Source organism: Lissotriton helveticus, chromosome 3_1 (assembly GCF_964261635.1).
Source record: "Lissotriton helveticus chromosome 3_1, aLisHel1.1, whole genome shotgun sequence".
In the NCBI taxonomy this organism is placed as follows: domain Eukaryota; kingdom Metazoa; phylum Chordata; class Amphibia; order Caudata; family Salamandridae; genus Lissotriton; species Lissotriton helveticus.
Genome location: NC_136061.1, coordinates 1691279376 through 1691293706, shown reverse-complemented (window position 1 = coordinate 1691293706; position 14331 = coordinate 1691279376). Strand labels below are relative to the sequence as shown.

At 40.9% G+C, this 14331-nt stretch overlaps 1 protein-coding gene across 1 annotated transcript in view; it reads left to right on the top strand.

The window, feature by feature from the left end:
- The window catches only part of LRP1B (LDL receptor related protein 1B), a 3812342-nt gene that overhangs the window by 1564766 nt on the left and 2233245 nt on the right, over positions 1 to 14331 (top strand). Inside the window, exon 14 of the mRNA XM_078683424.1 lies at positions 2283 to 2472. Coding sequence (XP_078539550.1) covers positions 2283 to 2472 — 190 coding nt within the window. The remainder of the gene's footprint in view (positions 1 to 2282; positions 2473 to 14331) is intronic.

Sequence of the window (14331 nt, the reverse complement as noted above, 5' to 3'; positions counted from 1 at the left end):
ATAACAAAATGCTTGGACCACCACAGCTCACAATATGTTTTTGAAAAATGTACCTGAAGGTCCAAGTCATTCATGTGGGTTAAGAATACATCTAAAAGGGTCTGTAGGATATTTCCTGTGCGGGCAATGAGCACCTTATCATCAGAGTATAAATAAATGGGTGTACATTTGTTTCCCATACATGACATGTCCTTTCCATTTTTCGTTAGGTGTTAGTTTATCCCATTTATGCAAAGCAAGAAATGAAAAGAAGCCAGGATACACCCTACCCTCTCCTAACACCCTGGGTGGAGTTAATATGGGGTAACATTTGCCTGAGGGGCTGTAACACGCTCTTGCTGTAAAGTTCTGATGTAAGCGCCTGATAAGGGTGAGAAGTTCTTTCTCAATGCCCATCCTGCCCACCATATCCCATAGCTTAGAGCAATTCACTGGGTACCTAACATCATATTAAAATGTTTAAAATAATCCATGTTTTCAGTGTGTTTGGTCAGTTCTTTCTGAAATGTTGGTTAAAATTCAATGGATCAAAAAAAGATTGACATGTGTTTTGGTGGCCACTTCATTTATACTATCACCTTCTTCTGGACCAAACTTCAGTGCTCTATACATTGAGCAATTAGGATTTGAGGCTCTAAGGTCTCTCTTGGTCTTCCACCTCACTAGACCCATACAGAGTTATTGGTAGGAGATATAGGGTGTGCTCTATATTTTCTAAAGTCTGGGTGATTATATAAGCATATCAAGGTTGCTTACTTCCAGAGCTGCAAATATTCTTTCATTTAGTGTTGTTATTCTGTAGTAGAGCATTTATTTCCCTAATGTTTGATCTCAATATATTTTGCATTGCTTTCTCCCTGGCAGCTTCCTCTTAATTCTGCAGCATACCATGACTTGCTTTACATTTTTTTAAAGGATAAACGCACGAGAGTCCATTGCAAAATGTCAAAATCTGGTGCTTTTAGGGTACTTGCCAGTTTTCAATTTGGTGGATTGTGAGTTTCCCAGATTATTTGATGGCAATTTTACTGGAATTTGGTTGTCTTGGTTTTACTCCTTCTAGTCAATTGTATTGCACAGTCTGTGCAGGGTAATGTGCTGAGGGCAAAGGCTGCAGATGTTCGGTAACCCTTAGCCCTTGTCACATTCACTGTCTCTCATCTTGATAATGCTAGAAGGAAATCTTGTTTGGGATTAATCTGGTGGTGGAGTCCATAATTTCAGTTCATTGCAGATGACTTGCAGTTACAGATTGAGGTTAGCTTGAATGGTACCCAATATGACAACCTGCAAGGGTGATTAGAAGAGATTTGTAAATAAATGAGCATCAGATAGTTCATCCTCAATAAGTCAATGATATTAACCATGATATTTGAAGCAGACGCCAGCCATGAAGCACTGATACAATTTATAGCTTTCCTGACTTGTTAGTCCATCATCCCAATGGGCAAGATAAAAATCAATCTTGTAATTTATCTATGTATGCCTTAATTGGTATTTATCAAGTTAATGAATTAGTGACAAGTATTTATATTTTCATCTTTCTGTTTTGGTGAAGATTGTCAACCTTATGCCTACACAATTGAAATCAGGGGCAGTGGTGACTTGAGCAAACCCAGAATTAGAATGTTGGCAACTTACTTATTTGATGAATAAACTGCTAGTTGTTACAAATGCAGATGTGAGGCTAGGACATGTAAAATTGGTTGTGTATTTGCAAAGCATTCACTTCGTCCTTGACTAAGGATCAAGATCTCTGTATGAGTTAAGGTTCTCTGCTTCATCCACTGGGAAATCTGTTGTGAACAACATGGGTATCAGGACTTAATGTTATGCCCAATGGCCCATTTTAGAGCATTGAACTCTGGTGGCAAACAGGTGGAAGTTCCAACCAGATCAGATACCACTGGCAGACATTAGAGAAAAGAAGCTTCTCTTTCCTATCCCTTAGATATTAGGATGGTCTTCCAGATGAAACTAAAGAGGAAACTCACCAGCATGTCTATCTGTTGTCCAAATATTTCTTTCAGATAGTGGATAGATTGAGATCACTGTTAGGATGGTGTGAATATTATATTTCCGATAAAACTGGCATTTTGCTGACAAAATAAAAACAATTAGTCTTGGAACATAACCTAATGAGAAAGTATTCAGAATGCCCCAAGTATTCTATTTCGTATTTTCATAGCAGCTAAGACCATGGGTTGCAATGCACTTCCTATTATACAAGTGAGAAAAAAAAGATGTCCCCCTGGTCACTTATCATGTTCTATTTATTGCAGGTAGTGTGCAGCGGGAAGGAGTTAAATCATCCATTTGGACTGTCTCATCATGAGAACTATATTTTCTGGACAGATTATATGAATGGCTCCATTTTTCAACTGGATTTGACTACAAGAAATGTAACTCTTCTAAGACGTGAAAGACCACCATTGTTTGGACTTCAAATTTATGATCCACGGAAACAACAAGGTATTGTAAACAAAGAGCAATTGATTGCCTCGGATAGAAATGTTACAATCCTTATGCTGATGCAGTTTTTTTCTCTGCTGTCTCTAAATCGTTTCTGTATTAATATCCCAAACATGTAAACTACATTGTTAAAATAAATAAAGCATGTGTAAGTCAAGATTAAATGCATTATATATATAGCTTGTGTATGTAACACTACAGCTTTGAGACAATCTGAAAATTAGGTAAAACATTTTCCACGTGGCACAAATTAATTTTTTACAACTGCGTGTTCTTGTACCTGTTTTTGCACTAGAAATCCCAATAATGTCCTTATCACAAAAGCATTACCTACCATGTTATATCTCATGCCATAAGATGAACAAACATATGCACTTTATCGATCGTCTCATTACCCACTGAATTGCTCAACAGGGGAGCCATTTCAAGTGTCGGAAAGGTCACAGAGGACATGGCTACTTACCTTTGTATTTGCACACTAATTACAAATAGATGCTTTCCTCTCTAACAGAACTTAAATTGTATATCAAGCACTCTGTACCCCCTGGTATAGAGCAAGCCCTGGTGGACAGCCAGCCTTCGACATTTTTAGACAAGCTTATACACTTGACAGACAGTGTTGCATTTTATAAGGCTAATTGGAAGCAAGAAGGGGACGCGGGTGTTTTTGTTCATGTAGCCAATATCAATATAATTATCTGTTTCTTGTAAGATTTTCGATTGGGAAAGACCGAGTGGATATATGACTCATTTATATTTTTCTTTGTTTTACATAGGAAACAAGAACGAGTTATTCTACTTATTTCATAAAGTAAATGCATGCTTTGGTGGGGGAGCATAAAAGAATGAAATGAAAATATATATTTAATATGTTCATATATATGGCTTTCGAAGTCTGAAAGTGGAGAGATAATCCTTTTTAACATCTAGAGGAATGTAGAGTAAGATGTCAAGTGGCATACCGAAATAAAGGACAAATGGTGCAGCAACATGATATAATATTCAGAGCACATGCTACTTCATGTATAAACTGAAGAGGATGAAAGGTTGAGCTGATCTTACCATGATTTAAACTGGAGACTTTTAGGTCGCACGTGATGCAAGCAGAATATGCTTAGATTGTAGACTCATCCTGTAGGCATTGATGTAAATGATGGTCATATAATTGAATAAGTGATGATATGATAAACGTCATTTTTTGGTGTACAATAATCCATGAGTTCAATAACTACCATGCAATGCTTTTCCCTGGGCATATGGTGGAAGTGACTATTCTTTTTTTAAAAACAGTGGGCCTGTGTTTTTGGTAAAAGACTCTATTAAAGTCCAGAGTCCTAGACTGGAAAATACCAATGTCTGCACAGAACCTCCTTACATTCAGGTCTTAAAACTAATAGCCACTCTTGAACATGTGGAAAAACTTATATAGTAAACACCATCCCAAGTGAAAATGATATATTTTGATTCAAGATAGACATCTATTTATAAACAGGTAAAACAGGTAAGCACACCAGCAAAATGAAAGTGGTAACAAAATTTATTAAAATACCTCCCACTAGGGGTTACACTCTAGAATAAAACAATAAAAACCATAAAAAGGTCAAAGTACAAAGGGTCGACGCTGCGTTTCGGTGTGAGTTTCAGATATTTATACCTTCTTCAGGACACTTTGACAGTTTCTTAAATAATCTGTTGGTGTTCTCTTTTGTACATTGAGAGAGACTTCCAAATTCAATAGGGGTCGTCAGTGCCTTCACTTTTGCTCAATGGCTGATATCAGTATGACGCGGAACACGGAGGAGCAGGGAGGCCGACTTACATGATACCGGTTTTATCAAAAACCAAGGAATACAGCGCTAAATGGGAAAAAAAGCTGTTTGACCAAAAAGACAAAAAAGGCGTGATACAACCGTCTAAATTCACTCTGAGAGATCCGGTGGCTCCTCCGGGGTTCTTTACTGTGCACCTTTACTGATATCAGCCATTGAGCAAAAGTGAAGGCACTGACGACCCCTATTGAATTTGGAAGTCTCTCTCAATGTACAAAAGAGAACACCAACAGATTATTTAAGAAACTGTCAAAGTGTCCTGAAGAAGGTGTAAATATCTGAAACTCACACCGAAACGCAGCGTCGACCCTTTGTACTTTGACCTTTTTATGGTTTTTATTGTTTTATTCTAGAGTGTAACCCCTAGTGGGAGGTATTTTAATAAATTTTGTTACCACTTTCATTTTGCTGGTGTGCTTACCTGTTTTACCTGTTTATAAATAGATGTCTATCTTGAATCAAAATATATCATTTTCACTTGGGATGGTGTTTACTATATAAGTTTTTCCACATGTTCAAGAGTGGCTATTAGTTTTAAGACCTGAATGTAAGGAGGTTCTGTGCAGACATTGGTATTTTCCAGTCTAGGACTCTGGACTTTAATAGAGTCTTTTACCAAAAACACAGGCCCACTGTTTTTAAATGTAGTACAATCCCCCAACCTGTGTGCAAGTAAACCAGGGGAACCTTCCGCTTAATTTTTGATGGAAGTGACTATTCTACATAGGATGTACCTGAGGAGAGGACAGTAATTACTGGTTAATTTGTACGGTAGACCGAGACATGAGGGTGTGTGATAACATTAATGACTCTATTATGATAGCCTGGGCCATTAAGCCATTCACTTGCATAAAATGTGGTAATTGGAAAAATATGTCAATGGTTGACATTTATTGGGATACATGAGAACATGATGGCAGAACCTACCACAGGATATGGTTGCAGGGCACGCCATTAACATGAATGGCATATGATGGGGTAAAAGACACATAATGTCAATGGCTGACATGCGATTTGGTATCTGGTGACCTGCAGGCCAATGTTAAGTATGCTGTGGTATCTGTCCATTTAATGATAATAACTGGACTGTCACATATTTATTTATTACATATAATTCGGCACTCAAGAAAACAGTAATTGCTTTTTTCGAAAATGATCAAATTATATTTATTTCACAAAATAAGCACACATGATAGAAAGTCTGGGATTTGGGAAGTAAATAACTGTATTTTTAAAAAAATATTTAACGGTCAAGATATTTGTGGTGACACAGTTAATACATTTGCTGAAAATAGCCTTCGTATATTTTGAAACTACTTTATCTACAGAAAACTGGGAGCTGAGGCTCTGAACAAGAAATCGTTTATTTATGAAATATAACATCTGATATTTCAGACAAATTATTGTATTTATTTTTGAAAATGTTAAAATGATGTAAAAGCAAAAAATAGGTTCAGAGACTTAAAGTGACATCTGGTTTTTGGTGACCGAAATGGCTTATTTCCTGAAAAAGAACATTTGATATTTGGGGTCAAATGAGTTTCATTATTGGAAATTACTGCTTGACATTTTGGAAAATATTATTACAAGGCAATATCTGAGCGATGGTTAATTCTGATCTGGAGGCACCGTTTGCTAATGCACTGGTATCTAGTCCATAGGCGCTGAGGAAACTCATAATAGCTAATGGGATAATAGTGTTTCAGATTTGTGTAATGTAATCTATGTGACCGTGGCCTGAAGCTGTTCACAGTTCTATAATCTGAGCATCTCTCGTTCTTCGTTAAAATGCCACAGGGGCACAAACATGGGATGATTCTCTGTTTCCTAAAGGCATTAGATTCTAAGATATATTTGACCTTTATTGTCCTGTCTTTTCCCTCTTATATGGCTTATAATCTATTAGCAATATACTAGCGAGGAAAATTAAAAGAAGGGGAAGCTAGAGTAATGGCGAGGAGTATTATCAAAGCCAGTAGGTTTCACCTGCGAGAGAGCTATTGAAGGTACCCATTGTTTTTAGATATGTTGTGCAGCAGTGTGGCTGTCGTGCAGCAAGTCTGAAATGTAAAAAGAAAATCCTCTCTGCCTTATATGCTTATTCTATTGCGGTTGGGGTGGGAGGCAACAGGATTGGGGATGTATTGGAGGGCAAGAGAGATGTAAAGTGAGTGTAACAAGCACAATAATATCATAACAATAGCATCATATCAGAGTTTGTTTATTTCGGGGTGGCACCGAGAGGCAATTGAGAGCGAAGAGTTAGATAGGAACATACAAGGAAGAGGGGAGAATAGGGGAAAACAGAGTGCGGGTAGAACTAGGAGCAAGCATACAGATAATGGAGAGAGGGAGCAGATGGGGCAACCAGATGGACAGAGGAGGGTCAATAGGCAGGAGGAAAACAGAGCGATGCAAGTACACGAGGGATACAGCAGAAAAAGACTCACTCTCTAAGAGTAGGGGAAAGACACAAGTAATGTGTACATGCTACAGAGGAGGGACAAACACATTAAGAGTGAGGAAGCCTAGGGCATCTAACCATTAAGAAGCAAGGAAATAACAATAACAATGAGACTAGCTAACAGTGAGGCCTCTGAGAGCTAGCAATACGGCTCAAAGAGCCTCTAGGTGAGACCTACAAATGGAAACGTAAAGTATCTCCTTTAAAAGGAAAGGGCTCTTTTGAGGTGGGAGCTGAAGCAATAGCTCAGGCATGTTCTTTTCTTGCACCCATGATCTTTCAACTATGGTGCAAGCAGTACTATGTGGCCTCAGAGATATGTTAGAATTTACCAGAGTGAATCTGAGGCACATTTAGCATTGGGTCTTGTAACTAGCTCAAGAATTGTGAGTGTTCTCCTCTAGTGTAAGTGACACCGTGTAGCAACACACATACCTTATCACTAGGCATTGTCACTCAGCTGTGGCCATTCACCAGTCTTTTGCCACCCTCTTCCATAAATCCTCAGGGTGGGCAAACAGAGAAAGGAGCCTGACCCCCAAACACTTCAAATGGAGTAAAGCCCCATCGTAAAGTCTGGAAAGAGACAGCTTCAGCTACTTAAGGAAGCGAGGAAGCTGTTCAATGCAGGTATAGAAGCAAATGGATCCGCCTGCATTACATCTAATCTCAGGGATATGGTATCCCTCATTTCAAGCCTTGTGGGAATGTTTCGAAGCTCCTCCCCTTGCCCGAGATATCCATCTATGTTGAGACTCACCAGTTCTCCATCACTCAGAATACAACAGTGAATTACTTCGCATTGCCTGAATTCTGAAATGGCTATTATAACAAAAGTGTTATTACTATGCAAAAGAAGGGGAAATATAAGCTGGGTTTATTCTGTTGTGCCAATAAAGAAATTATTTATTGCTCTCAGTGGTACTCTAGTGTCCGCGCTTCGTCTATCCAGTTGACGCAATGATGTCTGTCTTACGAGACTGAATCAATGTTAAAGTCATTGCCTCACTTCCTGCTGTGCCAATCCGGTGCCCGCATTAATGAAATACGGTGGGTGGCCTGGCATGGCCTTTCTAGAAGCCAAGCTGGGGGATTGAATGTTTGAGAGATGACCCTTCGCCTTAAAGTGCAGGTAACATGCACCATTATTTCAAATTCTTGGGACTTGACATATTGAAATCAGTGGGTGGAAACAGCAAGAACATAGGTGCACTTGTACAGATGACTGTTTTAAACAGTTCAATAGAAGGTGTCTGGGTCCGACTACTCAATGATGCTCCTGTAGGATAGGATTGAGGTGAATTGGCAGAGCATCTATGGGACACTCCAGGGTATAGGCGTTCTTTGGATTAGGTGGTGCAGCGAGATGTTTTGCCACAGCTTTCAATCCCACCCTGCAGTGGGATGTTTTGGGTTTGAGCTACACGGCAATACTGTCTTTGACATTCAGTTATGGAACAGCTGGGGCTCTGGTCCATGGAGTGAGGTACTTTGGAGGAGTTTTATCTAATCCCTAGCATTTTTTTGCAAGTCACTCTGGGTAATGCAATGAGATATATTGACAGAGCTGTGCTTTGGTCCCCTCTCTTGGATATGCAGTGCTTTGCGTGTGGCAGTGCTGCGCTTACATACTGGTTACTGCCTGTCACTATGAGGTGCAGTGGCAAAGCTAAATTTAGCACTCCCACTCTTATATACTGGTTTCTGTGGTCAACATGAGTTGCTTTGGCTGTGTTGTATGTAGCACCACTGCTCTTGCGTACTTGTTGCTATGGGTCTCCATGAGGTGATTTGGCAGAGCTCTGTGTTGGGTCCCTGGTACAGAGGTGCCACTTCTCACCATTAGAGGAATGTGGGCACCCTGATGTGGATGGCTGGGGCTGTGGTGTAAACCAGAAAGCTAAAGTGGGGGTGCCAAAAACAGTTCTGCAAAACCAGTGCATAGTGACGCAGCTGCTTGGTTAATACAATATCTGCTTTGGAACTAGGCTTCCAGACGACAAATAAAGTGTCAGATGGGAGTTCTGGAATCCATCCTACCCAGGGTGGTGACAGCACCATGCACCTATTGGCTCTGCTGTCACCTATGATGACCTCAGTAGCATGGGGAATACAGTACATGTTTAGTGAGTCATTGCTGCTTTGTGCCATAACCAATATTTAACCCTCAAGGTGTCTCAAAGACAGGTGTGCCACTCAAGGAGTCATTATGTTGCCATACAGATATGAGGCAGATACGGCTACTAACTTGATGATATCACAATGTGTGCAATGGTGGAAGCAGGACTCCTGGGTTCAAACCAGACCCAAAATTCTAAATGCCCCTTTCCTGGCATTGCCTGACTCTGGACACCAAGTTCTCCAGAGTCCCATGGGCCTTACATTGCCCTGAGTGGGTCAATGTCTTAGTTTTGAAATGCATTTGCATTTAGAGGCAGGAATGGGAGGTCACCTGGAGGGAGGGAGATGGGAGTCAACATAGGCAACACAATGGGAGAGAGGAAGGGTCAGGGGCAACCCGTACAATGGAAGGGGAAAAGTCTGGGAAAAAGCACACATACAACAGAAGGTGGTAGTAAGGGGCAGGTGTAAGTTGGCTACAATAGATGGTGGAAGGGAGGGTTGAGGCAAGTAGGTGACTACCAGAGGGTTAGAGGATGGAAAGAACATGGGAGGGGCAAGTACATGAGGGGGGCTGCTCAAAATGACAAATAGATAAATAGCACCTAAATAATTAGAAAGTGGGAGGACACAAGTAATGCGTCCATGCTCCAGTGGAGGGACAAACACACGAAGTGGAAGAAAGCCTATTGCAGCTGATCATTAGGAAGCAAGGAAATGAGAGTGAGTGTCAACAAAGGCAACCAATGTTAAGTACTGGGTGGCTACTAAGCTGACCGTAAGCTAACAATACATCTAGAAGAGACAGTGCAAGCAATGTTGAGGTGAGGCCTAAAATATATAAATTAGCAGTTATAGGGGTAGATGCATCAAGATTCCATTTTGCGATTTCTAAATAGCGATTTTTAAGGAATCGCTATTTAGAAATCGCAAAATGGAATGTATGTAAAAATCGCTATTTTTTTGCGATTTCTTAGTCTTCCTTATTTGCGATTTCGCAATTTGCGAATTCGCAATTAAGGAATAATTTCCCATGCATTCCTATGGGCCAGGAGGCCCATAGGAATGATTGTGAAATATTTCTTATTTTGCGAATCGCAATTTGCGAATTCGCAAATTGAGAATAATTTCGAGGGTGCAGGGGTGTCTCAAAGACACCCTGCTGCACCCCTGAAATTTACATGTATGTGCATATGGCGCACATACATGCCCTATGGGCATGTATGTGCGTCACATGCCACCTTCACAAATGCCAAACAGGGCATTTTTAAATGAAATCGCAAATTACCACCAACTACAAGTTGGTGGTAATTTGCGATTTCTTAACACAAATTCGCAATTTCTAAAACCCACATACATCACATTTAAGGAATTGCAAAATTTGCGATTCCTTAAATGCTTAAGCAAAATAAGGAATCGCAAATTTTTGCGATTCCTTATTTTGCAATTTTGTGATACATCTCAAAAAATGCAAAAAAGCCTTTTGCGATTCGCAAAGGCCGAAATTCGCAGAATCTCGGCCTTTGCGAATCGCAAAAGGCTTGATACATCTACCCCACAGTTGCATAAACCGTTCACTTTAATTCTTTGTGCACACTTTTCACGTTCTCTTTTGCACTCATTGTCAGGCTGGTTTTCATTATATGAAAAAAATTACAAAATCACAAAATAAAACTATCTGATACCAAACGTTTGTTTATATCAGCAAAAGGTACTGTATAATGCAAATGTACAATATGATAACATGTATCTCTAAATGGCCTTGTGGAAAGCTTTCAAACACTCCTGTCAAAGAATTATCTTGCTGTGCAGAAATATTCAATTATTGGCATGGGGATATTTGTTGGAAGTATTATGCCGTAGCATTCATCAGTTTTTATTTTTTCCATGGAAAGAAGTACACACTATCCCCGTGACACCCATTCGGGGCAGATGGACATGCTCAGATCAATGGCATGCAATTCAAAAGTCAGACACAGCTAGCTCGCCCTATCTCAAGAGTTTAAAAGTTCACCAGACAACACATTGGTGGATACCAGGGGGAAAAGTACAAAGGTATTTTCTCCTCAATGTGAATAATCACATGTTCATGAAATATTAATTAACACACTGATGAATACCCGAGTCAAAAACTAGTAATTCTGCGATGTTTCCAAAATCCTTTGAATAGAAAAGAATAAATAGGGTTACAGGTCGATTTGTTTAAATTGATTCAGGTAATTACTCTGGGCCATAATCCAACACTTTCGTCTCTTTTTCCACTGTTCCATATGTGAAAGGAACCAGCCATACCCAAATCTGCCTTGGCCCTTACACAACAGATGCTGCAGCAGCTCCTGCATTGCTGGGGCCCCCAAAGAAATCTTATTTTGGAGGGTGCCCCCTCAGCCTTTAAGCCATACTATTGCATGCCGACAGCATTTGTTAAATTGTATGGACTATGAAACTGTAAAATGCTCTGAAAATCCACCCAGCTTTCCAGAGTAGAAAGAAACATAATTATAAAACTATTAAGTAAATATTGCTGGCGGAGTGAACGCCATGGAAAGTGCATGTCAGGAGTGTAACACAGGCCCCTGAGGCGCAGTGGAGCCTTTACCCCTTTACGGGAGCCCTCAAACCTTCGGGGGCCCCATTGCGCCCAAGACCAATTAATTTCTGTCCAGTCTGGGAGACTCCAGGACCCCACATCAGATTCTCCATGGGAATCCTTCTTCAACAGAAACAGCCCATCATAAACTGCCAGGTCAGATCACCTCTGAACTGATTTTGGCCTATTTGGGTGTTGCCAGTAGGTGTGGGAGTCCTCTGGCATAGTGTGCACAAGAGAACTGTCAGGGCACTGAGGAAAAGAACATGCAATGGGTGGATTGCATGAATTAATCTCAGCTACTGGCAATAAAGTAGAATTGAAATTCAGTCAATCATTTTTTTTGCACAACATACCAACGGTAAAAGGAACCAGCCATATGCAAATCAGCCTTTGTTCTACTTTAATTGAGAGGTACAGTCTAGTCTGAACTTCCAGGCCAAAATCCTCAGAAGCGTAAACAGATTAACTTGTGAAACACCTGAGTAAAAAAAAAGTACCATTGTCACGTCATTCTCCGTTAAATACCATAGTATTTGGAATTTGCAAACCACTCAAGTTAAGAAGGTCATATTCCTGTTCATGTGAAAAATCACAAAAAAACATGCTAATTGGCAAACACTTGAGAATCTAAAAATTGTCTAAAAATTCCAACTGGAACTACAAGCACTCATTCCCTTTACCACTACTGTCATAAAGCCTCCTTTAAATCAGCTGTCTCCTTCTCCTTATAACACACTGATCGAACACCACTCAGAATATACATATATCTTGGCTTTTTCAGTGGGTTCATTCCCAGACTATTGCTTTTTGTCCTCCTATTTTTGTCGGTTTTTGGACTCTGGGCACTTTACCACTGCTAATCAGTGCTAAAGTTCATATGCTCTCTGTGTAAATTGTTATTATGGATTGGTGAATCCATGATTGGCATATTTGATTTACTCAGTCACTAGTAAAGTGCACTGAGTGAGCCAGGGCTTCTAAATCAAATGTAACTAGTGGGCCTGAAGCATTAATTGGGCCACCCACATGAGTAGCCCTGAAAAGGTATCTCAGACCTGCCACTGCAGTGTCTGTCTGAAGTTTTGTACTGCCATGTCGAGCTAGCAAGTGCATCCACTTGCCAGGCAGTAGCCATTCCTTTTTTTACATGTAAGACAGGCCCAAGGTACCCCCATGTGCAGGGCGCAGTGTATATGAAAGGTAGGGCATGTACTGGTGTGTGACATGTCCTGATAGTGAAATACTGCCAATTTCGTTTTTCACTATTGAAAGGCTATATGTCCCATAGGATAGCATCGGAGATACTTTGTACCATCTTACAAGTATTACTTCCCATTGGGACAAGATGAAAGAATAAAGTTTAGGCTCTCTGAATTTAAGAACACATCTTTTAGTAAAGATGTTTTTTTTTAATTGTGTGTTTAAAATGCCTCTTTTAGAAAGTAGGCATGTTCTTGTTTAACCATTCTGTGAGCCTCTGCCTGTTTGTGGATTGACTGTCTGGTTTTGAATTAATTAACAGGGACTGTGGATGTACATTCACTGTAGACAGCCACTGGGGGGGTGGGGGGGTGAGGTGTGCTTGGCCCTTCCTGTATGATTCAGAGCAGAGCTGAATAGACCTAGGGTGCATTCAGAGTAGTGGGAGGAGTTTTCCTTGCACCTGAATAGGGTGTGTCTTCCTTGCACAATGCTGTCTCCACCCCCTGTGGTCATTCTGCACTGGTGAGGACAGAACTGGTTCGACTGGTCTCATAGACCTTTGCACAAAGAAGAACAATGACAAAATGGGGTATAAGTAGTGGCCCTTAAACCCCAGACCTTTTGCCAAGGAGAAGAGCTGGAGAGCTGTGAGGAGCAGTACGGCTCCTTTTACTTTGTGCTATGTGTGGATGGCCTGCAGTTGCTGTTCCTACCAAGGAAAGGACAAAGACAGAAACGTTGCTGTGAACCTGCTTGAAGAAGACTCTCCTAGGGCTTGTGTTGGCTGGCCTCCTGTTCTGAAGTCTCTGGGACACAAAGACGTCACCCCCATCTCCCCTGAACTCTATTACTGAGAGTTCTGACCTGCTAGGATGTGCCTATTACAGGTTTGGGCCTCTGGAGGTTGTTCATGCTGTTTGGAGCTGGAAGCAAATGGAAAGAAGCAAGAAAACCTGGTTTCTGATTCCATCAGTGACGTCACTGAGACAACGCGACCTCCACCAATGCCTGGGGTACCGCTCATGATTTTCACGACGCACCACCTGGCCTGCACCGCAGCTCTGAAGCGAATCGGTGACTACCTACGCCTGCTCGCACCGACTTTGTCACCACCAGCACCTGTATCCAGTTATTGCGGTGCTGATAACCACCGAGGGTGACTCCACGATCTTGATGACTTCGTATCGCTTCATTGGAACCGACACTTCACCAACGACGCAACTGACTTCCCCAGTCCTGGATTCAACACATTGCCTCTTCGCAGACACAATGCCTCACCTCCCCCGTGGCAGCCAGGGAGCCGGCCTCGACGTCGCCACCGACGCCTCACCTCCACAACACCGTGCATCATCATAAACTTTATTATCCAAAGGTACTGTTTGTTTGGGGGTCTGTGTTACTCCATGCGGTGGGCGCGGTACTTTGGATTATTGTTGTCACAAAGTTGTAATAGCCCCAGGTGGAGCTAGTAGCTAGTAGTTTCTACTATCGTACTTTTTGCAATTACTGTTTTTACATGCTGTTTTAATAGTTGTATGTTAAATTTTTGTCGTTTTTGTCACTGTATTACTGTGTGTTTTGAGCACAGATACTTTACATATTGCCTTTGGGAAAAGCCTGTCTGCTCATGCTAGCTACCAAGGGGCTGA